The 26,318-nt window shown below is 50.8% G+C and overlaps 10 protein-coding genes across 10 annotated transcripts; 6 read left to right on the top strand and 4 right to left on the bottom strand.

The window, feature by feature from the left end:
* Positions 1 to 53: 53 nt before the first annotated feature.
* On the bottom strand, positions 54 to 1,612 carry IAR55_005411 (uncharacterized protein; the record flags this gene model as incomplete). Its single annotated transcript, XM_066948502.1, has 6 exons — positions 54 to 290; positions 376 to 537; positions 608 to 757; positions 840 to 948; positions 1,073 to 1,351; positions 1,419 to 1,612. The coding sequence occupies 6 exons, from the start codon at positions 1,610 to 1,612 to the stop codon at positions 54 to 56; spliced, it is 1,131 nt and encodes a 376-aa protein (XP_066801070.1).
* A 296-nt stretch (positions 1,613 to 1,908) lies between these two features.
* Positions 1,909 to 3,267, bottom strand: IAR55_005412 (uncharacterized protein; the record flags this gene model as incomplete). Its single annotated transcript, XM_066948503.1, has 4 exons — positions 1,909 to 2,375; positions 2,448 to 2,544; positions 2,622 to 2,769; positions 2,834 to 3,267. 4 exons carry the CDS (start codon positions 3,265 to 3,267, stop codon positions 1,909 to 1,911), a joined length of 1,146 nt encoding a protein of 381 aa, XP_066801071.1.
* A 472-nt stretch (positions 3,268 to 3,739) lies between these two features.
* IAR55_005413 (serine/threonine-protein phosphatase 2B catalytic subunit A1) lies at positions 3,740 to 6,499 on the top strand (the record flags this gene model as incomplete). Its single annotated transcript, XM_066948504.1, has 15 exons — positions 3,740 to 3,883; positions 4,061 to 4,206; positions 4,256 to 4,314; positions 4,370 to 4,395; positions 4,445 to 4,543; positions 4,598 to 4,709; positions 4,764 to 4,909; positions 4,960 to 5,099; positions 5,154 to 5,231; positions 5,285 to 5,413; positions 5,467 to 5,558; positions 5,614 to 5,809; positions 5,864 to 5,983; positions 6,036 to 6,084; positions 6,137 to 6,499. The coding sequence occupies 15 exons, from the start codon at positions 3,740 to 3,742 to the stop codon at positions 6,497 to 6,499; spliced, it is 1,899 nt and encodes a 632-aa protein (XP_066801072.1).
* Positions 6,500 to 7,019: 520 nt separating this feature from the next.
* IAR55_005414 (uncharacterized protein) lies at positions 7,020 to 8,733 on the bottom strand (the record flags this gene model as incomplete). Its single annotated transcript, XM_066948505.1, has 5 exons — positions 7,020 to 7,114; positions 7,209 to 7,569; positions 7,646 to 8,157; positions 8,215 to 8,588; positions 8,654 to 8,733. 5 exons carry the CDS (start codon positions 8,731 to 8,733, stop codon positions 7,020 to 7,022), a joined length of 1,422 nt encoding a protein of 473 aa, XP_066801073.1.
* A 688-nt stretch (positions 8,734 to 9,421) lies between these two features.
* Positions 9,422 to 13,808, top strand: IAR55_005415 (phosphatidylserine decarboxylase; the record flags this gene model as incomplete). The annotated part of the gene is made up of 11 exons (XM_066948506.1): positions 9,422 to 9,882; positions 9,960 to 10,128; positions 10,180 to 10,275; positions 10,332 to 10,529; positions 10,580 to 11,327; positions 11,377 to 11,555; positions 11,603 to 11,737; positions 11,785 to 12,841; positions 12,905 to 13,486; positions 13,540 to 13,617; positions 13,675 to 13,808. The coding sequence occupies 11 exons, from the start codon at positions 9,422 to 9,424 to the stop codon at positions 13,806 to 13,808; spliced, it is 3,837 nt and encodes a 1,278-aa protein (XP_066801074.1).
* A 449-nt stretch (positions 13,809 to 14,257) lies between these two features.
* Positions 14,258 to 15,777, top strand: IAR55_005416 (uncharacterized protein; the record flags this gene model as incomplete). The annotated part of the gene is made up of 4 exons (XM_066948507.1): positions 14,258 to 14,598; positions 14,848 to 15,349; positions 15,498 to 15,578; positions 15,649 to 15,777. 4 exons carry the CDS (start codon positions 14,258 to 14,260, stop codon positions 15,775 to 15,777), a joined length of 1,053 nt encoding a protein of 350 aa, XP_066801075.1.
* A 902-nt stretch (positions 15,778 to 16,679) lies between these two features.
* Positions 16,680 to 17,941, top strand: IAR55_005417 (peptidyl-prolyl cis-trans isomerase H; the record flags this gene model as incomplete). Its single annotated transcript, XM_066948508.1, has 8 exons — positions 16,680 to 16,776; positions 16,863 to 16,887; positions 16,982 to 17,023; positions 17,096 to 17,140; positions 17,331 to 17,463; positions 17,571 to 17,603; positions 17,705 to 17,826; positions 17,899 to 17,941. The coding sequence occupies 8 exons, from the start codon at positions 16,680 to 16,682 to the stop codon at positions 17,939 to 17,941; spliced, it is 540 nt and encodes a 179-aa protein (XP_066801076.1).
* A 142-nt stretch (positions 17,942 to 18,083) lies between these two features.
* IAR55_005418 (uncharacterized protein) lies at positions 18,084 to 20,863 on the bottom strand (the record flags this gene model as incomplete). The annotated part of the gene is made up of 9 exons (XM_066948509.1): positions 18,084 to 18,119; positions 18,197 to 18,490; positions 18,582 to 18,967; positions 19,046 to 19,256; positions 19,306 to 19,618; positions 19,723 to 19,909; positions 19,973 to 20,300; positions 20,360 to 20,586; positions 20,683 to 20,863. 9 exons carry the CDS (start codon positions 20,861 to 20,863, stop codon positions 18,084 to 18,086), a joined length of 2,163 nt encoding a protein of 720 aa, XP_066801077.1.
* A 291-nt stretch (positions 20,864 to 21,154) lies between these two features.
* On the top strand, positions 21,155 to 22,667 carry IAR55_005419 (deoxyhypusine synthase; the record flags this gene model as incomplete). The annotated part of the gene is made up of 7 exons (XM_066948510.1): positions 21,155 to 21,343; positions 21,413 to 21,639; positions 21,781 to 21,973; positions 22,051 to 22,263; positions 22,330 to 22,374; positions 22,428 to 22,508; positions 22,569 to 22,667. The coding sequence occupies 7 exons, from the start codon at positions 21,155 to 21,157 to the stop codon at positions 22,665 to 22,667; spliced, it is 1,047 nt and encodes a 348-aa protein (XP_066801078.1).
* Positions 22,668 to 23,038: 371 nt separating this feature from the next.
* On the top strand, positions 23,039 to 26,104 carry IAR55_005420 (uncharacterized protein; the record flags this gene model as incomplete). The annotated part of the gene is made up of 16 exons (XM_066948511.1): positions 23,039 to 23,216; positions 23,306 to 23,345; positions 23,448 to 23,472; positions 23,545 to 23,565; positions 23,645 to 23,688; positions 23,760 to 23,885; positions 23,934 to 24,027; positions 24,089 to 24,184; positions 24,256 to 24,568; positions 24,640 to 24,756; positions 24,809 to 25,140; positions 25,235 to 25,464; positions 25,523 to 25,621; positions 25,682 to 25,820; positions 25,876 to 25,982; positions 26,062 to 26,104. The coding sequence occupies 16 exons, from the start codon at positions 23,039 to 23,041 to the stop codon at positions 26,102 to 26,104; spliced, it is 2,004 nt and encodes a 667-aa protein (XP_066801079.1).
* Positions 26,105 to 26,318: the final 214 nt, after the last annotated feature.

Below are 26,318 nucleotides of genomic sequence, written 5' to 3' on the forward strand. Positions count from 1 at the left end.
TCTGTGTAATGATGTGACATGACGTCTGTCTCTCCGCATGCGTAATGGCAGTTCTAGATAGTAACCTTTTGCAACCCATCCATCGCCTTGTCCACACCTTCCCTAGGTTTCGGCAGAACAAGCACCTCCACTTTCTTGCCCAGTCCAGGCCATGGTTTCCCACCTCTCGAAGAGGATGACGATCGATGTGCAAGGTTCGGCCGGCTCGGAAGGCTGGACAAAGAGGTCATCACGCCGTATACCCAGTTTGGTGATGTTAACGGGGACAAGTCAGATGGTTTCTCAAGTTGCTAATGCACAAGTGCGGTCAGCAAAGTGAACTCATCTAGCAGATTGCAGTATGCTGGCAAGGGATATATGATGTTGACTACTCACCCTCTTGATCTCCTCATAATTCGCTTCCATTCCTGATATTTCCCTCACAACCTCATCACTCCCAAACGCATGATATATTCTGACATCGTACATCCTGAACAGCACGTCGTCGACTCGAACAAACAGTCTCGCAAGGATGAAGAACGAATGAGGCATGACTCGCTACGTGTCCGGTCGGATGTCCCATCAGTTTCCTGCATTGAAGTGTACCTTTTACTGAATTGATGCTTACGATCCGGACATTCAACATCGATTCTCCATTGTCGTGTAATTCATCTTCGAAAAGAGGTACGTCATCGTAGTACAGTATCTTATCGAGGTCCGGATCTTGTCGAGCAAGAAGGGACAAAGGGAGTGAACGGGTCGGTGAGACTCTGAATGTCTGCGAGAAAGAGGACGTTCATCAGGTCAGCTTTGCGGTAGACCAGGACGAATCAGATCTGTCCGAGGAGACAGAGATTCACCGAGGGACCCGCTACGGAGCCTGCGTAACAGGTGGAGTATGTCCAATCGTGCGGTTTGACAGGCTTGGCGGGTAACGGCGTATCAGACAACATGGAATTGGACGATGATCTGCAAACAAGGGAGTATATCTCGTCAGCAAATCGAACATGACCCATTTCTGGTCATTGTCTTTGGCTCCCCTCGATTTCCTCTGCGTACGATAACTATAGGTCAGCCTCAGCTTCACACCCACCTGCTCTTCCCCCACTTCTCTGCCATGCTGACCAACACTCCACCCCCGACTCTTTCTTCCCATCCTTCTCCAACTGCTACACCTGCAAGCGCATCCAACGTCCTAAAATGTATTTCGACCTTGTCCTCCTCTCCGCAATTCGAGCTTGAGTTACTGTCAGTCCTCAGGGTGGAGATTGATCCGGATGACGAAGACGAGGAGGACGGGTCGTACGTCAATGATAGCGAGTTGTTACCGAATGTCATTTCAGGTAATGGGAGATTGAGCATCTTCTCAGCGCTATGTTGTCGAGACCCGTCATCAGCGTCTTCTCCTTGACGTTCTACCATCAGATGCGAGCACATACGCATCGATCTCTTTGCCGTTCAGTATGGGCTTCTTGGTAGCTTCTATCCTCCATGGTCCGATCGCGATCTTGTTTGAGTACTTCGATGAAGTCAAGGAGAAAAATGGAGAAGAAGGTGGTCGAGCTTGAGCTGGGGCAGGAGCATAAGAAGGCGGAGGGGCCGCGGTCGAAGGGAAGGATGTCGAAGTAGACATCTTGGAGAACTTGGTGCTTAGCCGACAAGGTGCAAGAGAGGGAAGAATAAACGGTCGAGTTCAAGAAGGAGGAATGAAAGGGCAAAACATTCCGGCAAGTTGTGTCGGGGCATGTCACCGGTTCGCTCGCGTTTATAGATTTACTTTCTCACGGTTGATGGGTTGTCCATCGTCAAGAGTCCACCTCTGCTCGGCAGTGATGGCACCGTGTATTGGTGAACGCATAGATAGCTAGCCGTCTTCAGATAGTACAAGGCTTAATATGATCACGTCATGCATGCACTACTCCTTTCTGCTCATCTCTTCCCTCTGACAACCACCTTCTTCATCTTCGGCGCCTTCTCCTTCCCACTCCCTTCCTCAATCGCTCCACCTCCGCCTCCCGCACCTACACCTTTCTTCTTTGCTTCTTTCTCAGTCTCCTTCTCCCTCTTGATTGCAGCGACAGCCACTCCTGCCGGAATGACTGGCGAATGAAGCGGTAATCTGTCGTCGATGACGGGTATGGGTTGAGGAGCGAGAGGTGGTCGAGTCGAGAGTCTGGGTGGAGGGGGTGGGGGTTTGGTGATGTTGGCAGGGGCCTTTTTGGAAGACTTGGACGATGAGGATTTCGCCTTTTTGGATTTTGACTTTGTGGTGTTCGAGGTAGGGACAGGAGCCGCAGGTTTGGACGCTCGTTTAGAAGGTGTGCTAGAGGGGTTGAAGGCGATTGATGGATTACGTTGACGCATCTGATCTGCGAGATGTCGGTAGAGTTGCGTACCTGAGAGGTTTGGCCACATATCAGCTGCAATACCACCGTTGGTACCATACGGGGCTGGCAATAATGACTTACGGTTCTTGACGATGGGGTTGAGGAATCTGCCATCTTTCTCGAATTGCACCTTGACTCGTCCTGGATTCTCCCAGTCGGCAGGATGTACCCTATCAGGCTATGAAATAACATCAGCTTGTCGCCTTGTGAGGGATCACGTCCCCTTGGAGTTGTTCTGGGCCCTGCTGGACCTACCTCGAGGACGCTGGCCAAGCCCAAGCTTCGACAAGCCTGAGAGATCTGTTGCGCTTGCGGCCACCAAACTGCAGATTTTCGAGGGACTCGTCTTCCTTCGTTGATTGAGACCTTTGCGTCAAAGTACAAAGGGTAGACAGTGTTCCATCTGGTAAACGTCCCCGAATTAGCTACATGTTTGGATGACAAACGCAAGGTATCTGCAAACTCACCCTTTGTACACACTGGGATCTCCTGCAACAGTAGCATTTCCAAATTGTCTTTTCAGCTTCTCCATCCTCTCATCCTCTGCCGCTTGCAATTTCATCATATCGCCCATGAATCCTCCCATCGGCGTGTTCGGGTTGATATTAGGTCCTCCTCCACTTGGTCCGGTGGGTCTGACCTCTCCCGGATCGTCTCGAACGGCCAACTTCCCCTTGTTATTAGACGAAAAGGAAGGTGGCGGTGCTTTGACGTTCTCGCCAAAGACTCCTCGTGATTGGTCCGCCAATCGGTTGTAGTCCATATCCATGTCGACCTCATCTTCAGAAGTGATCTCCTCGAGGAGAGCACCCCGCTCACCGAGGTGAGGTAGCGCTTTGGTGGAAGAGGAAGGGAGAGGGAGATCCGTATCGTCGTCAAAGTAATCCTCGACTGTTGGCATGTTGATTGCAAGAGGACTAGCTGATTGCAGGGGTCGAAGTCGGATGAGCAGGTCAATGTCAACAGTGAACGCATGAGATGATAGCAGAGACATGACTGTGATAGTAGTAGTGGTACTTGGGTGGTAGCTGCTGTCTGATGCTCGGTGATTGACGGTGTTATGTCGTCATTTGGGTTTGAGGCGCGTCTCAACTAGAGCTGAAAGTGCACAGTTAACTTACAGGGCCCCACCTAATTAGCCATCCCACCACTCTCGCTTTGCTCAATCTCTCATTGAAGCACTCGATTCATCGTTCTCCTCCTCGTCCTCCTCCTCAACAGATCACAGACTCATACACCTGCCCAACCCCAAAGTATCCCAGAGCCAGGTGATACGATCGAAATCCACTACGTTCATCACTCATACCTTTCCCTTCACGACCTCATCCGCCTTGCATACTCGCACGACCGACCGAAAAAAAAAACCACGCGCCATGGCCTCTCCATCCACTCAGACCGCCAACGCCATCGCGGCCATCACCAACCGGTCCAACCTCGTCATACCAGAGATCGACTTCACACAGCACCAGCTGGAGAATGGTGATATGGTCAGCACCACAGAGAGAGTCGTGAAAGATGTAAGCATCATTCTTCCGGCCTTCAGTGGCGGCGGCGATTGTGGGCAATGAAGCGGTGGTCGCGGCCGGCGTGTGGTAGACGATGTAATATTCCACCGTCGCTCCGCGCATCTACAGTCCGCTCGTCGTCTGAGATGTATGCAGTCCTGTCTTGGAGCTGATACGTCTTCCTCACAGGTCCAAGCCCCAGCGATGTACCTTCCCACCGACGAGCAATTCTTCTCAAAGACAGACAAGACCAAGCCCGATATCGCTTTCCTCAAGAACCACTTTTACCGAGAGGGGAGACTGACTGAGGAGCAGGCTCTTTATATCCTGGAAAAGTGAGCTATCTCAGCATTATAACGGAATTCCGAGCTGACAGGATGTCAGGGGAGGAGAGATATTGCGATCAGAGCCAAACCTGCTTGAAGTTGATGCCCCTATCACTGGTATGTGGACTGGCGTCGCGGTCGACAACTTAGACTGATCGATTTATTAACAAAGTGTGCGGAGACATCCACGGTCAATATGTGAGCCGCACCCACGTATGCTGCTGATGTCATGCTGACGTGCGATCAGTACGACCTGATGAAACTCTTCGAGGTAGGGGGTAACCCGGCTGAAACCAGATACCTCTTTTTGGGTGATTATGTCGATCGAGGGTACTTCTCTATTGAGGTGAGCCACCGAGTTACGCGTGAAAGTGCGTCCAGCTGATTATTCCTCTCGCAGTGTGTACTTTACCTTTGGTCTCTCAAGATGTGGTACCCAGACACCCTTTTCCTTTTACGAGGCAATCATGAGTGTCGACACTTGACCGATTACTTCACTTTCAAGCTCGAGTGTGAGTAGAAGGCGTTTACAAAGGATCGCCAGCTGACTATGGAGGACGAGATAGGCAAGCACAAATACTCCGAGACCATCTACAATGCCTGCATGGAAAGTTTCTGTAACCTACCCCTGGCAGCCATCATGAACAAACAATTCTTGTGTATTCATGGAGGATTGTCACCGGAGCTTCACACTTTGGACGATCTCCGTTCAGTGCGTGGTCGACTTTTGTCTCGCGAGTTTCTGCTGACTCTGTGTTGCAGATCAATCGATTTAGAGAACCACCTACCCAAGGCCTCATGTGTGATATCCTATGGGCAGACCCGCTGGAGGATTTCGGCTCGGAGAAGACAAACGAGACTTTCCTGCATAACCATGTTCGGGGCTGTAGTTATTTCTTCACGTAAGCTGATCCCCACCAACACGCTCAATATCACTGGCTGACAGTACTACTCAGCTACAACGCCGCGTGCCAGTTCTTGGAACGAAACAACCTACTGTCCATCATTCGAGCGCACGAGGCACAAGATGCCGGGTAGGTCTACCGCTTACTTGGCATTGTGCTGTAGGGCTGACCTCAACCCACAGCTATCGAATGTACCGAAAAACAAAGACAACAGGATTCCCATCTGTCATGACAATCTTTTCGGCTCCTAATTATCTCGACGTGTATTCCAACAAAGCGGCAGTACTCAAATACGAATCGAACGTGATGAAGTAAGCATACTACCTCAACTGCCTAAGATGTCGTAGCTCACGATGCACCTTAGCATCCGACAATTCAACTGCACTCCTCACCCGTACTGGCTGCCTAACTTCATGGATGTCTTCACTTGGAGTTTGCCGTTTGTGGGCGAAAAAAGTGCGCGCTTCCTTCCTTGTCCACTGCCGAGTCCTTGAACTAACGCCATACATAGTCACTGACATGCTCATCGCGATTCTCAACTGTTGCACCAAGGAGGAACTGGAGGAGGAGGAAGAGGAAACACCCATGGCCATTACGCCGGAAACACCAGAGGGTGTCATCGAAGAGACTTCTGCAGAGAGACGGCAGATCATCAAGAACAAGATCTTGGCGGTTGGTAGGATGTCAAGAGTGTTTGCCCTCTTACGGTAAGCTGGTTCTTATGCTGGTCGAGGAAGCAAGTCGACTCATCACACCCGCAGAGAGGAATCCGAGCGAGTGTCCGAGCTCAAAAGTATATCTGGAACGAACAATCTACCTGCGGGTATGCTGGCGTCAGGTGCCGAAGGCATCAAGGATGCTATTCAAGGCTTCGATGATGCGTAAGTGACGTAGACTGATGACCAGGAAGGACTCACCTGACCTATTGAACAGACGAAAGAGCGATATCGAGAACGAGCGACTGCCTCCGGATATCATCGATGTGAGTATCCGTCATAAGCGTGAAACATGCCAGCTTATGCACTTTCGTTCAGCCTGACGAAGACAAGCCTGCCTCTCCGTCACCGTCCGGCCCCCACACACCTGAAGAACCAGTCTCCCCTACAATGGATTCGCCCATCATACCCTCTCCTGGTAGCGGATCTGGCATCAGTCCTGGCACCCCATCAAGTCCTGGTGGCGGCGGTATGACCTGGCGACGAGGACACTCACGACAGACGAGTCTAGGGACGACCAAGACCAGTCCTTCAAACAGACGACGTTCTTTGGAAAACACCATGCACCTCATCAGAGATGTGGTGGACGGAAGGGATGCGAGTGGCGACGTTCAGTTAGAAAGATTGGCAGAAGTCATCTCGAGTCCGACCAGGAACAAACCCTCAGACGGTCTTGCATAGGTATTCGCTCTACCCCGCCTCGCCTTTTGTACAGTCACGAAAAATTACATACGACCACTTCAATTTGACAGCTATATCACCGACACATCCCCACTGTTCTGTTTCTTATCTATGATCACATTCTGTACCTACCCGCCGCACATCAACGAACTTAGTCATTACGCATATCCGAGCCAACGTCACATTTAGTCCTAATCAGATTATGGTAGAGTTTTCCCTTTCACCAGTGTAGTTATATATCCCCAGAACCAATCAATGATTACTCTGTCCCTTTGGAATTACATTATCATGTGAGAGAGATGAGATGGGAGACGAGAGTAAGCACGAGGTCAGCGCTTTGTACGTGAGCCAATGAACACATTGCATGTATGACGCTGCAGCGCAGAAACCTCACAGAGCTGGGATAAAGGGTCAGTTGCTCGGACGAAAGCACCGATTTGAGCGCCAAGCAATTGGAAAGATGACATGAAGATACATTGGTGGACTCGGCCTTGTGAAGCATGTTGGATAGACGACCCATTCACTTCAGAGAAAGCCTGGCACGAAGACGTGAGAGGAAGACAAGTAACAACCAAGCGTACGATTCGAATTGATCCTTCGAGACGAAAAGAATACCTATGGACCAGCCAGTTCACCCACGTACGATCAGCTTCTTCCTGGAGCTTCGCCGAAAGGGATGCTGAATGGGAAGGGACATTTGCTAACTCACCTTGACACAAGACCGCTTTCAAGATCTGAGCTCCTAGACCTTGATACAGTCCCCCGATACCTCGTTCTTTATATACCGCCTTGAGCAGCTCCAAAGCGCCTTTGTAATGATGAGTGGGCGAATGAGGATGAAGGTGATTGTGAGGCAACTGCGGATGTTCTCCCTTTTGAGGATGTTGGTCGCTCCCTCCCGCCAGAGTGGGCGAAGTTGAGGTGACGGCTGACCCAAATGCTGGTGAGGTAGAAGCGATACTTGCGTATGAAGGAGCGGATTCATCTTTGGTCAGATTGGCGAGTGGAGTAGGAGGGGCAGGACCACTGGTAGTGGAAGGAGGGACTTTGGCTTGTAATCTGACTTTTGCCTGAATCCATCCAAATGGACCATCAGTCCTTAATTCCGTGGTATGAATATTGTTAGACCAGGTCGATGACACTCACAAAGATATATGGATAAGTGACGACCGTAGCCAATGTCTTGCTTCCAACTCCTACCCAGAACGATTCACCGACTCCTAACTTCCCACCCCCATTCCCCTTATTCTCCAATCTCCACGATTTTATCCTCTCAAACACTCCATACGTGATGGCCGGGTTCACAGTCAGCACCAATCCAGGACGTAGTCCTGTCCAGAGACCCGTCACACCAGATTCCATGACGATCTCCCTCGCCGTGTCCAACAGACTTGGAGCAGCTACGGGGGGAGAGGTCTTGTGATGATGGTGTGAATGAGGAGGTTCCCATAATTGTTGTCGTGTGGCGATGACGGAGACGGGTATTGTGAAGATTTGAGCGAGTGCTCCGGCAAGTGCCCCGAGGAGTAACTCGGCGGATGTAGAGAGGGCAGGTGTGGGTGTCACAGGGGATTTGGAAGTAGACGAAGTGGGGAGAGGAGCAAGTCGACGGATATACGATGTTCGTAGGAGGGTGTGGAAGAAGAAGTAGGCGAATTCTAAATGGTTTACCGGTCAGCAAGGTAGCTCTACATAATACGACCAACCTGACTCACGTTGAGAGAAACTTCCGACCATACTCGCTGCAAAACCATGGAACGCTCCGCCAAGACCCTCTGTCCGGAGGATCCTCAACAACATCATGATCACTCCGAACCTCTTCATCCTCTTCCCGAGCATACTCTTGAGGATGACCAACGGCCTTTGACTTGCAGCAACGAGGACGACATCCTCGTTCCTCTTCTTCCCCTTCTCCTTGGTTTCATCGCTTTGGATCGCTCGAACTTCCTTTTCATCTCCCTCGGAAGTCAACGCTGCTTCGAGGTCTGGTTCCGACTCTGCTTCGGATCCATCATCATCGTCCTCATCTTCCAGTGGATCTTCGAGCGCTTGCAATCGGGTCTTGGCAGTGTCGAGAGGATATACGACTCTGCTCGAGAGACGATGAGATGGGATCGGCGACAATACGTGACTGGGACGACATGGATGACTCACGCGTTGGCGAAGACGGATCCCAAAGCACCGGCCAATGCTGATCCGAATGGAGTCAGAGGTGGATGAGCATGCGATGCCATCGTCTCTGTGCACTCGTGTCCTTGTCGTTGTCCGAATCAGTCAGTAGACAACCCAAGACAAAGAGAAACGTGTCGAAGGTCGAACGTCGAAAGACATCTCTATTTACTCCTGACAACTCAATACTCCTGATAAATCTCCGGTTATAGGAACAGAGGTTTGTAACCGGGTCCAGCGGGGAACGTGTCGTTACGAATCACTTTTGTATTCCGATTAGCTCGTCGGGCACTTTTCCATTAGAAACTCCCGGCCGACGTCATCCCGATTAGCGAATAGCGATCTGGATGTTGGAAGTCTGAAGTCGGGGAAAGCATTGCTCTGAGCTCTGAGCTACTATAGCTAATACTGCTATTACTACTCGTCCTACTACTGTTGAGTCTGTGTCCGAGTTTGGAATCCCAATCCCCGACTGGCCGGTTGCTATCAACACACCAAGTCCAAGCATCGCACAGCATACCATCCCATAAGCATACACGACACGACTCACAGCAATACACGCCAGATCTATACCCATCCCTACACTGCTTTCCTTGAGGGCTTGAGGGATCGTGTCATCTCGATTGCCTTGTCTTCAAACACAGCTCGGTCCTGCTACCTCCACCTCATCCTGCATCAAAACCCTTGGAATCCCAGTCCAACCTATTCAACCTCTTTCTTGTTCTTCTCCTTCCCTGCCCATCGCTGCCCATCATGGCACCCGACACGGAAGCCGCTTTGTCCATAGCGAACGATCAAGTGCGACTCGACACCCAACGTTCTCATCCACGTCTCAAACGTCTCGCGTCGAAACCGCTCAAACTTGCCGCGTCGACGTTCCGAAATAGACCTCGTTCCCAATCGCGTTCGAGGGGCGACTCGCCCGACAGATCGAACACAGAGACGTCCAGTACTGCACCTTCGATCTCTGAGGGCAAGTCAAGCTCCAGCACGAGCGGAGGAGGCGGTGGATGGAGGAGAAGACGTAGTCATCATTTGCATCATTCACATATGCCCGTTGCAGAGGCAGCGACTTTGACTCCTGCCCAAGTAGCTTCGGCTGCGAGAGGACCTCGAAAACCTCTAGAAGGGGAGCAACCAGCAGCTTGGCTCCGAGTCAGAGTCGTCAAAGCTCAAGGTTTGGTCGCAAAGGATAGAAGTGGGACAAGTGACCCGTAAGTCCACATGTAACATACCTGCTGTATACGTGCTACACACAATGATTAGCGACTGACATGAAATGACACCATAGCTTCTTGTCCCTTCTCATGCCCCCCTCTACACGTCAAACGACGCCTGTGGTGAAAAAGACACTCAACCCTACTTTCCCTCCCGAATCAAGCACATTCGATTTCCCGCTGTACAACAGTTTGGCCGGTGTAGTCGGCGGGAGGGGCCTGGAAGGTGTGCTCTGGGACAAGGTGAGCTACTCGGGTGTTTTGAGGCCATGTAGTGCTGATTCAATCGAATAGGATCTCATGAGAAAGGAATACATGGGAGAACTTGCTATACCCATCGAAGATTGGTTTCCAGGAGGAGAAGTGCTTCTCTGGAGTGAGAACCTCCCTGTGAGACTGTCTCGACGTGCCTCTTTAGATTCTACCTGACAAGTATCAATTACCAGATACTCACTCATCGACTCCTCTCCACTCGTCGGAAACACAAAGTGTCCGGCACTGTTTCGTTCCAGATCGGGTTCATCGCATCTAAAAACGGATCTCCGAACGAGGACACACTGACGAAGGCGAGAATGGTATATGGCGCCATGGTCGAGCAAGCCACTGTCGGCAGAGGTGTTATCGGCGTCCTTGGTGTCCCTGCTGTGAGTGAATTCCTTTGTTGACCTATTCATCCTGAGTGACATCCTTGAAGCACAAAGGAATAGGAACAGTCAAGATGCGTCGTAAGTCGACATTTGACTCGTCTCTCGAAAGCGACGATACCACCTCGAGTCGGCTCAATGACGCCAGGGCCGCCATCATCTCGTCAATGACCGGGAATCACAAGACCTCCCCTCTTTCTGGGAACGGCCATGGAACTGTGGACGATGTGGAAGTCGAGTACGAGGAGGATGACGACATCCTCTCTGACGATGGCATGTCGAGTTCATCTTCAGATGAGTATGAAGACGCGGTGGAGGAAGAAGATGAACCTCACCCTCAGGTCAGCGAGTCCCCGTCCATGATGGAAAACCTGATCGAGAAGATGAGCGGACAGACCGCTGGTCTCCCATCTGGCAGACCTGCTGAGGCGACTAAACGGTCCAGCGATGATCAAGTCCCAAAATCCGCAGGTCTTCTTACTCCTTCTCCAGCACCGTTGAAGACACCTTCCCGACAAACGTCACTGCCAGGATACTTTGACTCCGGAGTCGCCGGAAGGAGTGGTGTTGAATCAGGACTTTCTACACCAATGATCACCACTCCCGGTGGGACCAAGACTCGCCGTCCCCTATTCAAGCGCGGAAAGAGTAGGACAAGCTCGGCAAATCACCTTCAGCAAATAGAGAAGAAGAGCAGGAAGAAAGGATTCAACTTCGATGCTACTCAGGGCAGGGAGGTGTTAGGTATCGTCATCCTTGAAATCAAAGGGGCAACAGATCTGCCAAAGCTGAAGAATGGTGAGCATTGCCCTATTTGATGGGACATGCAGCATTGACAGACCCCCAGCCTTGCGTGTCTCATTCGATATGGATCCATTCGTTGTCATTTCGTTCGGCAAGAAGGTTTTCAGGACGAGAGTCATCCGACATTCGCTCAACCCCGTGTGGGATGAGAAGCTTCTTTTCCACGTGAGAAGGCACGAGAGCTCCTATACCATGCAGTTCGCGGTGTTGGACTGGGATAAGGTGAGTCATGCCATGAAATACTTTCGTGTGACCTGATTCTCCTGCAGGTGTCCGGGAACGATATGGTGGGTACATGCACATTGCCTCTCAGTGAGCTGGTGGCGGACGCACCCAAACCCAATTCCGAAACCGGGTTATACGGCAAGGAGGTGGATGGAAAGCATGAAATGAAAGAATTCACTGTAAGTTGACATCGATCTGGCGGAGATTGCGTCTGATCACTCTGTAGCTCCCTGTATCTACCGATAAAGACGTTGCGTGGGAGTCAAAACACTCTCCTAGACTCACCGTACGAGCCAAATACGAACCATACGATGCCCTTCGTCAGCGGTTCTGGCGACAGTACATCACACAATACGATGCCGACGACACTGGTACCATGTCTTACACTGAGCTTACTGCCATGCTAGACTCGCTTGGCTCTACACTCACACGTCGTACTCTGGAAGGGTACTTCTCCAGCTGCGGCAAGTCTGCGGAGAAGGATGAATTGACCATTGAAGAAGTCATCAAGTGTCTGGAAGGAGAAGTGACGAAAAGCCGCATGGAGAAAGAGAAAGTTGCGACGGATGATTTCGCGACCACAGGGACGTCGACACCTGCTGTTGCGGCTCAGTCTGCCGAGCATGGACTGAACATGGTCGGACCCCAGGGAAACATCTCTTCACCTGTCGACCCAGACGAATTAGCGGATCATATACTCAAAAGTCGACCCAGAAACCAGGAGGTGACGCACGGGGACGAGACTGCTGGTAATATCGTGCCGATCAAAGCCGAAGAAAGGGAAGCGGGCGTGCCTGCTGTCAAAGTTGAGCGGACCGCATCTCTGGATGGCACGACCGTGTCCGCAAACGGTGCTTTCACTCCTCAATCTGTCTCCTCAGACGCGGAGGACCTCGACGGTGATTCGTCTTCCTCGCCAGACGACCGAGAACGGATCATCAACATCAAGACATGTCCGCTTTGTCATCGACCCAGATTGGGCAAGAAGACCGAACAAGACATCGTCACACATCTCGCTGTATGCGCTTCTGCGGATTGGTCAAGGGTCGATCGAATTGTTACTGCCAACTACGTCACTTCCAGTCAAGCGCAACGCAAATTCTTGTCAAAAATCGTAAACAAGGTGGCGATTGGAAGTTATGCTCTTGGAGCGAACAGCGCGAATGTCATTGTCCAAGATAGGATTACGGGTCAGCTACAAGAGGAGAAGATGGCGGTCTATGTGAGACTAGGTATCAGGGTGCTTTACAAGGGTGCCAAGACCAGTATGCACGGCGCGAGGAGTAGGTGTTGGCATCTGCGATGTGATACTACGATTCTTGCTTATAATCGACTTACTTTTATAGCACGAAAGCTGCTCAAGTCGCTTTCCGTCAAGCAAGGTCTAAAATACGATTCTCCATCTTCTGCCGTGGATATCCCAGGATTCATAGCGTTCCACAAACTCGACGTCAACGAAATCCTAGACCCCTTGGACTCGTTCAAAACCTTCAACCAATTCTTCTACCGAAAACTCAAACCCGATGCGAGACCAATCGAAGAACCGGATAACCCCGGCCGACTCGTTTCTTGTGCTGATTGTAGAATGATGGCTTTCGAGACTGTCAACGAGGCCACGCAGATCTGGATTAAGGGTAGAGAATTTACGGTTGGGAGACTATTGGGTCCGAATTACAAGGACGTGGCGGACAGGTATGATGGCGGCGCTTTGGCCATCTTCCGACTCGCACCTCAGGACTATCACCGATTTCATTCTCCTGTCAAAGGCAAGGTTGGCAAGATGACCATGATCGATGGGGAATATTACACCGTCAATCCTCAAGCTATCCGTACGACGCTTGACGTCTATGGCGAGAATGTCAGGAAGGTGGTACCCATCCAGAGCGAGGACTTTGGTCTGGTCATGACGGTTTGGGTCGGTGCTATGAGTGAGTCGGCACGGCGAGTACTACTTCTGCCCTATGCTGACATTGTGTAACAGTGGTGGGCAGTATCTTGACTACTGTCGAGGAGGGACAAAATATCGACCGAGCGGATGAACTAGGATATTTCGCGTTCGGTACGTTGAATCCTGTGCGAGTTGCAGCGAGAAGTTGCTGATGTCTCGTATGTATAGGTGGCTCCACTATTGTCTGCTTGTTCGAGAAGGGCGCGTTACAATGGGATGAGGATCTGCTGCAGAACGGAAGGGCGAGTATCGAAACCCTTGTGAGGATGGGCATGGGTATTGGACGGAGTACGAGGAAGTGATGCAAGGTTGGCGCTTGGAAGTGAGCATGTGCAGCAACGGGGCATGTGGGACACAGGGGCAAGTGAGGTAATGAGCCGCCAACAAATGGACAATGAGGAAAGCTTGTGCATATTCTGCGTAGTCATCTGTAACATAGACAACAGAATAGATTGATCGAGTGGTGGCTGGATGATGAGTGACGACGAATATGATGACATTATGTATGCGGTTGGTGATAAGTGCAGGAGAAACTGAGCCTCCACCTCGAGAGTCCACGTCCATTCGGTCAATCGATTGATTGGCTTCCCTCAAACATCAATCTAGTCCATATATACTTGTTTCCGTCCATACATCTTGGGCGATATCGACAGTGTTCCCTTGACCCAAGATAATCTGTATCCCCGTGTCTGCATCAAACCACGAAGAACTTCTGACTCACACCATCCCACCTTCGCCTCCCTCGACTCCAATGTCGATCCTATCACCCGGAACACGCTGTACCGGTTGTGCTCTCATCGACTTCCTACCGATAACTTGTCCCCGTTGTTCCCTCCCATACTGTGCACAACATATCCATTCTCACGTATGCACTGCCTCATCACAAGACGATCCGTCCAAGGACGAGGACGTGGCCGTGGGGAGGTTGGGAAGAGGGAAGATGAGTTGTGAGATGAGGGAGTGTGAGAGGGAGAGTATAGAGAGTGTTGCTGGATTAGCTTCAGGTTCGGGATCAGGCATGGGGGAGGGCGAGGAGGTGAAGATCGCAAGGGAGGTGAGATGTTCGGGATGTGGTGGAGCTTTCTGTGTTTTGTAAGTTTGGTCATTGTTTCACTGTTATTGGGTGATAGTGGGTTTTGTCTTCTTGTCATCGAAACTCACACGTCGTCGGTCTTTGGTCAAGAGGGGCCAAGGATCCTGTCGCGTTCTTCAATCTCGATACCTGATGCCAAAATCCGCAGACCATGTACACTACCTACCATCGGCGCTCGGCATAGATCTTTGATCTTAGGTGGCGCAAAACACAAAACAGTCCGAGCTGACCTTTGGTCTTCCACCCAGACATCGCGCCCAGACCTCCCATACGTGTCCCGCCCCACTCGTCCATAACGAGCGACACGACGCCTTCCTAACACGGCGCGAACGAGCTCAACAAGTCATCGGTCAACATTTTCCGGAACATAAAGGCAAAGTGGTGCCGAAACCACCTCCGGCTAGGGAGATTGTGAGGAAGAGACCGTCTAGTCCGGAAAGATTACCGCCGTCTTTGCAACAACCGACAGCATCAGGGTCAGACTCGAGTATTGCTACTAGTTCGCGAGGAGATGGTTCGAGCTCGATCACGACTGTAAGAAAGACGAAAGCGGAGAAAATGTGGGAGATACATGTTCGGAAGATCAGAATGGGCGCTCAACCTTTGATTCCCGGAGGAGGGGGAGCCGGCACAGATACCGAGAAGAGGTTCTTCGAGTGGGGAACGGATCTGGATCGATCGCGTGTGGAAGGGTGGAAGACACAGGGTCAGAAATGGGTAGCCAAGTTGGACAGAGTCTGGGTGGGAGTGGTGAGTGTTTCGTCCTCGATCCCATAAACTCCATCCTGCGTTTCTTCCTACGAAGCGGACTTGGATATCACCCTACCTCACAATGCCATCCCGTGGATGGGCAGAGTGTCAACCATAGCGAACTGTCTGCTGATCACGTCCGCCACAGGACACACCAGTGGGGAAAGTAATGGACCTGATCATTGCTCAAGCGAAAGTCGCCAGACCGAAATCGGACGATCCGACTCAAGTAAGCGTTATGACCTTCTCTTCCATCTTCGCGAACTCGCTAATCGGCATTCTCGATACACCTCATCTAGACATTGGGATTAGTCTGTCTCCACGCGCCTCCAGATGGCGAACGGATTGTCGTCTCTCTCGATCTGTCGAGACCTGCAGGGGAAGCGATAGTCGAAGGAAGCATCATGATCTTGGTCCGGGGGAAATGAAGAGGGAGACGGGTATGAGATGCATGGTATCCTTCTTGGTGATTTGTCCTTCTTCGCTGTGTTCTCTCTCTCTTTGTACTCTGTCCTCTGACTGGCCATCCTCCACTCTTCGAATTCACCTGCAGAAACGAGAATCGACTTGGAGTGGACTATTTGATCTTCGCTTCCGTGAATAAGACATGCTTTTTCACTGTGCCCCCGCCCATCGACATCAGCTTTGTCGACATTCGTAGATATACAAGAGTCTAGTCCACCGGCTGAGAACAGAAAAGAGGCCGCCTCACCAACTGGATCATACTTGATCTTTGCCAACTTTTCGCTCACACGAATGCGTGATGTAGTGTAAAAGTACCCCGTAAGAGCCGTCGAGACGAGCTTGACGAGAATCCGTCTGTTGATAGGGAATCATGATTAGCTCGACCCTCGAATAAGTGTTATGAGATGTATCGGGCGATTCGTGCACAGAGAGAGAGATATGATTGATTGATGAATGGATGGAAGGATGGATGGATGGACTGTAGATGGGGGGACATGTAGGAAGGGCCGACGATCGCAAGCGCATACCTTGTCTTGGCTTTGGGTGCCATGTTGAGCTGATGTTGTTGTGACTTTCTAGGATGACAAGCCAACGTTGAAAGACCACGAGAAGCAGCAATGCAACGACGGACAGCAACGGCAACAGCAACAGCCAGCATCCTCTCTCTGATTGACTTTTGAGAATATTCCCTCTCTGGCGGATTTATTCCATTTTATCCCATCTCAGAGCGAGTTGTTGCCCCGCATTCTCCTCTCGCACTTTTGTCGCCACCATACACAGAGATTAACCTGATCTTCAACTTGACTTGGCCATAGACATCGCACCTCTCTCTACACATACGCGAAATCTACTATACACCCGCACAATGGCGTCCTCACTAGACCCACCTGCTGGCGTGACTCGCCCCATCGTCTTTTTCGACGTTTCAATAGGTGATACTCCAGCCGGACGAATCAAGATTGGTGAGTAGAAGCACACCTTCCTCTTCCATCTGTAACGACACCAGGCAAGGCAGGAACTGATATCTTTCTTTTTGATCGGGATACAGAATTGTTCAGCGATATCACACCGAAGTGAGTTTTGCCCTTTCCTTACGTTTGTCATAGTCTCACGCGCGACGAGACGAGAATCGCAAGCAAAGCTCACACCGTGTGGGTCGTTGTGCAGGACGGCAGAGAATTTCAGACAATTATGTACGGGTGAACATAGGTGCGTTTCAGTATCAGCTGGCTTCGCGCTTGGTCTTGAAGAGGAAGGTACCTGACGTCTCGCCGTAATCAGAGTGAATTCGATCCCGCAAGGATACAAGAAAGCGACATTCCATCGGTCAGTTGACAGCCACGATTGGTGCTCAATTCACGAGCGTGAACTAACGGACACATTTCTTGTTGTCTCACTTGTCTCATCTTATCTGGTAACGAATATCATCAACAGAGTGTGGGTTCTCCATTCCCCTCTTGAAGAAAAGCACAATGTCTCAGATGCTCGAGCTGGGGACTAACGAGTTGGATCGCAGAATCCCACAATTCATGATCCAAGGCGGTGACTTCCTCCGAAACGACGGGACCGGTTCGTTCTCAATCTACGGCGCGCAGTTTGAAGATGAGAATTTCAAAGTGAAACACACCGGACCTGGTCTGTTGAGTATGGTAAGTGGATCGTGCTCTCCCTCTGTGACGAGCGAGAGACGACTCGGGCTCGACGAAGAGAATGACCTGGGTGCTAATCATGAGATCTATCGGTGACGTGGATTTAGGCCAACTCTGGACCCGGTACAAATGGTTGTCAAGTGAGTGTCAAGGGGATGTGGAGCGCGTTCACTGTCCCATCAGCGCCTCTTAATTTTGTCGGCGTTGGCGCTGACTCTATACGTTTCACTATCTCAAATAGTTCTTCATCACATGTGCACCTGCCGAGTTCCTCGATGGCAAACATTGCGTCTTCGGGCGTGTCATCGACGGTCTATTGACTGTCAGGAAAATCGAGAATGTGCCTACGGGAGCTAACAACAGGTGAGTGACGAGCGAGCCCACAGCTGTACGACGTTTGTTTGACGTTCGTGGCTGACTGAACTCTGTTTCCAGACCAAAGCTCGTGGTTAGAATAGCGGAGTGTGGAGAGATGTAAAAAATATCGTGTCATGTCATTATGCATGGTGGTCCTATGTGACCATGGTCCTATACTGTCTCGCCAAGAGCGACGGTCGCATAGAGTTGAAGCGCCAGTGCCGCGGATCCAATTCTACTCTGTGTTTCCATGTTTTCTCGCTTCACTCAAACCCGACATATCCCGCTGCTCTGCCGATCTGCGAGCCGACCAAAGCCAAATCAGCACCTTTTTCGGCCACTGTACATTCCTGGATAGATGCGTCCCGATACCCACCGTAGTCTTCTCAAACATCTCCGTCGTGACCTGAGCCAAAAAACCTGGCACACTCTGCCTCTCTGATATCCAGAAATGTCTGCTTTCTTCCAGACCTCTCGCCATCATTCCAGTCATCTGCATTGTTCCGAAATGACCTTCTTGACTCGCAAATTTCAAAGTCAATCCGCTCTTGCCTTTTGGTGCGTACATGGACGTCAGCCGGATGTCGGACCCCGATTCGTCAAACTTGATTCGCCAGCCCAGGAGGGAGTAGACTGCTTCTAAAAACTCTTTGGATTTGTTACCGAAAATCTGTCAAGCGGGCGCGACGGTAAGCAGGACATCTACAGCGCCATGTCATACGAGATGAGGATCGGTCACAGCCAAGAGAGACCCAACCCACCTCTTTGAGCCGCAAGAGTCTCTTTGCGTGCGCTTGTTCCATCTCCTCCTTCTCCTTCTTCAATCTGTCAAAGCTGATCCTGGGCACTAAACTTTTGCCACCGGTTTCGCCTTGCCCTTCATTTCCTGCTCCACCGGCAGAGACCAGTTCGTCTAGCTCTCTCATCCTCTCCAGTAATTCATCGTTCTCAGCTTTGAGATCATCCAGTTCCTGCTTCCTGACAGCCATGATCTTGTTCGCCGGATTCGATCGCAGTTCCAAGCATCTTCCGGTCGCAGGATTATATTCTCCTGAAGCAACCCGACGCATAAGATCGTTGACTTCTGCGTCGAGACGGGTGTTGGCGGAAGTGAGTTCGGAGATGGTAGACTCCAGGGAGGCAATGTCTGCGCGGAGGAGAAAGGCATGGGTCAGTACAAGGTACGCACGGATCGAGAGTGGCGCAAATAGATCGTCGAGCTCACTGTGTTCAAGCTGGGACATCTGCTGGTGGGCAGTCTCCAGATCAGACGATTTGACCAAGCCCATTCCCTTCGCAATCTTCTCCTCGATCTCTCTTGAGTCCCTTGCTATTTTGTCGAGCTCGCTTTTGTAAAAGTCTACGAGTGACTCCAGCTCTTGGACTTTCGCACCTTGATCGCCAAGTCCCACACCTCCTGGGATGCTCACTCCACCCTACGAGATGTTAGGCTTGTTCCTGCAAACGATAGCAACTGGCACTCACGACTGATCGGACCCTTTCTGCTTCGGCTCTAGCGATCTCCTCCCTCCTTTCCGCGCTGGCCCTACCCTCTTTCGCCCATCTCAACTCCCTCTCTGCCTCCTCAGTGCGTTTCGTGAGCTCACTCACACTGGCTCTAGAGCTGTCCGCCAATGTCGACAGTCTTTCCCGCAAGTCACGAATCGTCGCTTCTCGTGATACAAGCTCTTGGGTCGCCTCATTGTGGAGCGTGGAGAGGGCAGCCAGCCTTGCTCGAAGGGTCTCGTCCGACGTGGTTGATGGTGAGGAAGGGGAGGGGAATGTCTGTGTGAGGGAACTGCGCGTACGTAAGAACACTGGCTCAGAGATATAGAGAGCAATGATCATGGTTATGGTGCAGCACGAAGAAAGGACACCAGAGATAGCGTCGCCAACACTCACTCCATATCTCTTCTCGCACGCTCGAGTTGATCCTGCAAGATCCTAATCTCATCCTTCAATGACCTTTCCACCTCTTTTGCGGCCCTCTCCACAGCTACCACTTCCTTCTTCTTCTGTCTCAATTCGTTCAGCTCAGACTTGAGGTTTTCGTTCTCTCTCCAGAATGTCGCAAGACTTGTCGATTGACCTGTACCGACCGTCAACTCATCTCCCGAGGAATATGGCCCGTTCTGAAACCAACGCAGCTCACGCTTCATCTCTCTCTGGAGAGTTTCATCTACTCGTCGATCTTCCGATTCCGCCTGTTTCCTTTCCCTTTTCTCAATTGCTCGTCTTCTCTCTTCTTCCAGCTCAATGCTCAATCCCTTCGCCCTTCTTTCCCAATTTTTCAACTCGTCTCTCTCTTTTTCCAACTCTTGTACCCGTGAAGACAGAAGTGATATCTCGTTATTGGTATTTTGAGTCAGGGTAGAATGTCGTCCCGAGAGTATATTATGTTCCGATTTAAGATGTTCTAGAGAATCGGCAAGTGCAGAGTTGCGTTGTCGCAGCGACGATACCTCCTCTGACAGCCGTGTCTAACGAGCAACAAGATCAGCTGCTGTCGTCGCTCTCGAATGCAGGGTTGGTCACCCACCCTCTCGTCGTAGAAGCCCTTTTCTCTCTCTTCCCCAAGAGACCTCTCATGTATCTCACCTTCATGTAATATCCTTCTTTCAGCTTTCAACCGTTCAATCTCCACTCGTTGCGCCTCGACTTGGGAAGCCAGCTCGCTCTCGCGCACTTGCAGAGAATGATTATGACGCTCCAGCGTTGTCATTCGAGATCGGAGAGTCGTCACTTCCTTGCGAGCCGTCATGGGATCTGAAGAAGGGGGGGGGGGAGGAGAGAAAGAACGACATGGTATGTGAGCGATTGCTCACACGACACAGCGTAGGTGGTGAGGGCAGACAATCTCACCATCCAAACCCGCGTCCATGGCTCCCCTCTTGCCCAAAGTCGTAGAAGATCTCAAAGGCAACCGAGCACCATCCGCGGCGATATTGCCCGTGACCTTTGATGAAGATGATGCTGATGCTGACGTTGACGAGAATACATTTGACCGTGGTATGGATGATGATGCAGAAGGTCGAGGGATCATGGTTGTTGCAATAGAGTTACGAGGGGTCAGTGTGGGAAAAAAAAAAAGGTGAGGCGAACGAGAGACGCGATATTCTGGGAGAGAAGAGAAGTGATAAACCTCCAACAAAGCAGGAGATAGCGCATAATACTCGTTGACAAGGGATGTTTACGTAACGTATCCCGAAAACAGAGATAAAGATAAATTATAAAAGCAAAAATCAGATGAGATTTCGGAATGCGATGAATGATCGACATCTCGTTTCGTGTCCTTTCGCTCACAGAGACCATCTCTCGCCGTGACACCTCTATCATGTCGAGCTCCACTTCGGCGCATGAGAGTGTGCTAATGCCCTCAGAGGCATTACCTTCGGACTCGGTGCATATCAAAGGACCGGACCTCAGCAAGTCCATCGACCTGCAAGATCTGTTGAAGAGCTACGAGACGATAGGATTTCAAGCGACCGGTCTCGCCAAAGCCATACATGTCGTCGAGGAGATGGTGAGGTCTGCCTTCTATATCGTATGCCCTCCTTCATCCGACCTCGCACTGATGAAAATACGACTTTAGAGGAAACGTCGTTCAGATCCCGACCAACCGCTCACGCTCTTCCTGGGATACACGTCCAACTTGATCTCTTCCGGTCTCAGAGAGATCATACGATTCTTGGCACAACACAAACTGATAGACTGTCTCGTCACCACTGCTGGAGGGATCGAGGAGGATTTCATAAAGTGTCTCGGTTCGACAGTGCTGGGAGAATTCCATCTGGACGGTGCGGAGTTGAGAAAGAAAGGGTGAGTGCACTTGTACATTGGAAGATTGTGCACGATCGCTCTGAACCACCTGGCGACTTGATCTGTCTTAGTGAGATGGGCATGGACGCTGCAGCGGCACACGATACCGAGGAATCTGCTGACAGGATGGCACACTTATAGCCTCAATCGGATCGGTAATCTCCTCGTACCCAACTCAAACTATTGCGCTTTCGAGGACTGGATCGTGCCGATACTGGACGTTATGGTGAAGGAACAAGAAGAGGAGGGGACGAAATGGGCGCCAAGCTCTGTGATTGCGAGACTAGGCAAGGAGATCAACAACGAGGACAGCGTATACTATTGGTGTTACAAAGTGGGTCCAAGGAGCACAACCCTTCCTCTCAAGCTCTCTTTGTCTGACCGGCAGCTTGCTCATCACCGTTCTGCCAGAACGACATCCCTGTATTCTGCCCGGCATTGACCGACGGTTCCCTCGGTGACATGATCTACTTCCACACCTACAAGTCAACAGCACAGCTCAGTATCGACATCGTAGCCGACATTCGACGATTAAATGATATGAGCGTCAAGGCAAAGCAAGCTGGTATGATCGTATTGGGTGGAGGAGTCTGCAAGCACCAGATTGCAAACGCAATGCTATTTGTGAGTGAAACGAGTTCAGGTTTTGTGGTACGCCTGAAATAAGGATTGATGCTGGACCTTTGACAGAGGAACGGAGCGGACTTTGCTGTATACATCAACACCGGTCAAGAAGTGAGGAGAGTTGAAGCAACGAGCGGATGAGATCGTGCTAACTGGAGTTGCAGTATGACGGCTCGGATTCTGGTGCTCGACCGGACGAAGCGGTGTCATGGGGTAAGATCAGAGCAGGAGCTCAAAGCGTCAAGGTAGTTTCGCTGAAAGGCATGGATGTGCTGTTGACGCTGACCATGTCTGCATGTCCATAGGTGTATGCCGACGCTACCCTTGTATTCCCCTTGGTCGTGGCAGCTACATTCGGAAAGGCACATTGGGAGCAGAATGCGCAGGAGCAGGCCTCAGCGTAGATAGATAGAAAGCACACTTGCATCACTCGGCCGACATACCAGAGTCATACCCAGCATACCATTCTCATGTTGACAACCCATCTCAGCTCTGCATGCATCATGTCTTCGTAATATAGTGTGATGCATCACCATACAGTAGAGTCGCGTAATTGAAACCTCATTGATGACTCATTGAGCGTGCCACCCTTTGATCACAACATTATCGCAGTGTCGCGTCGATTTCTCGCATTCACATCTATGCCTGTCTCTACACTTCACAAATAGGTTCTCCCTCTCGTCTGTCCCAATTCTCTTCGTCTCTCTCCTTTCTCCCCATTGGAATCTTTCTGAGTACTCCGATCCATACGGCGTACCACGGCGCGTAGTCCAGAATGGCAGGACCACCTACCAAATCTGCTGCAGTCCAGATCGTTCGACCACCCTCGACTTCGACCTCCGGTCCCGGACAAGCTGTGAATGCAACATCACATGTCGGAATGAACAAAGGGATCATGGATCATAGCAAGGACACAGCGAGAGCTTCACCAGTGTCCGCCGACAAGAAACGAGGTGAGTCGACGGCCAGACGTTGAGATAACACACCGCGAGGCTTGTCACCCGAATGAAGGTGTTGAGCTGAGGTGAGAGGTCTTGAGTAGAAACGCCTCAGAGAATATGTAGGAATGTAATGATTTATGGGTATGTCATGGTCTCTTGCCCCTCATCATGCTGGTCTTCCTCCTTCCGCCATCTAGTACCAGCATCTGAGCCGCTACTAATTTGCTGCCCATCACATTACAGGTTCTGCAAATTCCAAGATGCCGGTGTATGTCTCCTCTCTTCTCACTCAGTGTCCCGCCAGAACCTTGCTTCGTTCATGCGCTGATGAGCCTTCCAGTGTGTATATTACCATCCTCCTGTATGTACACAAACCTGTCGTTACTGCCTTGTTCACCTCACTCTTTCAAACCTCTCTCTGACCGCCGTTGTATATGTAGCCGGGGACCGACCCGAATAGTGTATCTACTCCTAAAACAGAGAGGTTAGAAACTCGTTTCCGATCATACTCGAGTCTTGCTGACCTATGTGTCGTCCCTCATGACAATCCAGCAGTCCCGCTCTCACCAACGCTACCCCTCTGTCCAAAGAGTCCAAGTCATCTTTCGGTCTAGGCGCTGAGCATCTATCAGCTCCTGTGTTCGTGCCCAAAACGCCTATGGCTGAGAACGCCTCCCCCAGGTGCGTTGCCTCGCATTATAAGTATCTCTGGCTGATCGTAATGAGCAGAGCAAGTACTCCTGCTGTCTCGACAGGCGCTCAAACACCCAGTTGGCCGCCATTGGCCAATGCAGGGGGTATCATACCACGTCAGGACGTCTCGGTAAGCCAGTAATGTGAAATCGTGTCCGTAAGGAAGCTGAGCTAATGAGACATGGATGTAGATCAACTTCGACGATTCGATGTTGTCTCTTGATCCGTCGCAGTCCAGCGGGATGGACAGTAGTATATATATGCAGGGCCAACCTATGCGTCAACCTGTGAGTCTATCTCGTCCCTCCCTTCGCAGCAGGATCCCATCCTCAGACTGACTCGTTTAATGCGATTAAAGCTCGACTATCACCTCTATACCTCACCTTTATCGCATGTCTCGAATCCACCGCCATCACACCATCCTCTCCACTCATTCTTCATCCCGGACGATCTCCGTCGGACTATCCAATCTCGTCAAGAAGCGATCTACACCGGCACTCAGTCAGGTTCAGCAGCTGGCTTGCCCGCCGAGCTTGGAGTGTACCATTCGCTTATACCGATTGGACCGGCGCAAGGTACGACGCCGAGCAAAGTGTACGGTCATCCTGCACCGGTTTACAAGGCGATGAGCTCAGTCGACGGTAATGTCTACTGTCTGAGGCGGATAGAAGGTGAGCGGTCTCAACGACAGGATCAATCGCAGCTTGAGATCAAACTAATTTTTTGTTTTATAAACAATCAGGTTTTAAGCTAGTCAACGAAGCTGCATTCGGGGCCATTGACACCTGGAGAAGAATCAAGCATCCCAACATTGTCACAATTCGTGAAGCTTTTACCACGAAAGCATTCAACGACAATTGTAGGTTGCAGGCAATTCTCAACCGTCCTCTCCTTTGCTGATGTGCTCGCAGCACTGATACTCGTCTATGACTACCACCCGCTGTCCACGACCCTCTGGGAAGAACATTTAGCTTCAGCATCCGACCAAAACGCACCTCCCAGTACCCTTGCCGCAGTAACGGCAGCAAAGAGACGATCGGGGATGCCGATTCCGGAGAGAGTCATATGGAGCTACATCACTCAGATTGCTAACGCCCTAAAGGCGATACATAACTCAAACTTGGCGGCTAGGAACCTGGATCCAAGCAAGGTGTTGGTCACGGGAAAGAACCGGATAAGATTGAATGGTTGCGGAGTTTTGGATGTGCTTGCCTATGATGCACAGAATTTGGCTATACATCAGGTGGGTCAAAATCGTGCCTACTTTGTCGTCGCCTCTTCACGGTGAGAAATCCAAAGAGTCCAGTCACTGACCGCTCGCTCGCTCCACTGTTCAGCAAGAAGACCTTGTATCCCTTGGCAAGCTTATCCTCACCCTGTGCTACGAATTTTTCCTACCTGGTCAACATCCCGCGATACCTCTCGATCATATTTCCCGACACTATTCTCCAGATCTGAAACAACTTGTGATCTATTTGATTACGCAGAGTTCTCATCCGAGAAGTGTGGACGACGTGGTGAAGATGATGGGTCCAAGAATCTTGAATGAGCTGGATGCGATGCAAAAGTAAGTTGGAAATTTGTTCCACTTGTAGAACTTCGCTGATACCTGGGGTCGTCCGTAGTTACTCGGACGTATTGGAAAACGAGCTCAGTGCTGAAGTTGAAAATGGACGGATCGTCCGACTCTTGACAAAACTTGGTTTCATCAACGAGAGAGCAGAGTGAGCGAGCCTGGCATGGATGTAACAGAATCCGGCTGAGCTTGTTGCTAAACAATACAGGTTCGAGCTCGATCCAAGATGGTCAGATACGGGTGATCGATATATCCTTAAACTGTTCAGAGATTACGTCTTCCATTCGATCGGAGTGGACGGAACACCTATTCTCGATTTGTCACATGTCCTGACTTGTCTCAACAAGGTGAGCACACCCTATTCGCAAGAGATCCCTTCATCTGGCTCACCCGCTTGCGCAGCTCGATGCAGGATTGGACGAAAGGATCATGCTTGTTTCGAGAGACGATCAAAGCTGTCTCGTCGTGTCGTATCGCGAGATCAAACTGTGTATCGAAACGACGTTCAAGTAAGTCCATAACCGTAAAAATGTGCTCTGGGAGGTACGCTGCTGGGACTACAGCTGATCACCTGGTTTATGATCGTAGCGAGCTAAGAAATTCTGGTAATCCCCATCGAGTTCTTCGGTGAGCTTTGGTTCGCAGGAGGATGAAGGACAAAATAAAATAGTTCAAAACCGTCTATGCCAAAAACAGTTGAAAACCTTGCCTTTCGTTTCTCTGCTTGGCCGAATTGACCTGAGCTGAACGGTGTGCACTGTGACAAGGGGACCATTGCTACCTCAAAATGAGATATCTGACACTATAAATCCACAAGAATGCCTTTCGTGATCGGCTCAAATCAA

This window comes from Kwoniella newhampshirensis, chromosome 11, assembly GCF_039105145.1.
Source record: "Kwoniella newhampshirensis strain CBS 13917 chromosome 11, whole genome shotgun sequence".
Classification (NCBI taxonomy): Eukaryota; Fungi; Basidiomycota; class Tremellomycetes; order Tremellales; family Cryptococcaceae; genus Kwoniella; species Kwoniella newhampshirensis.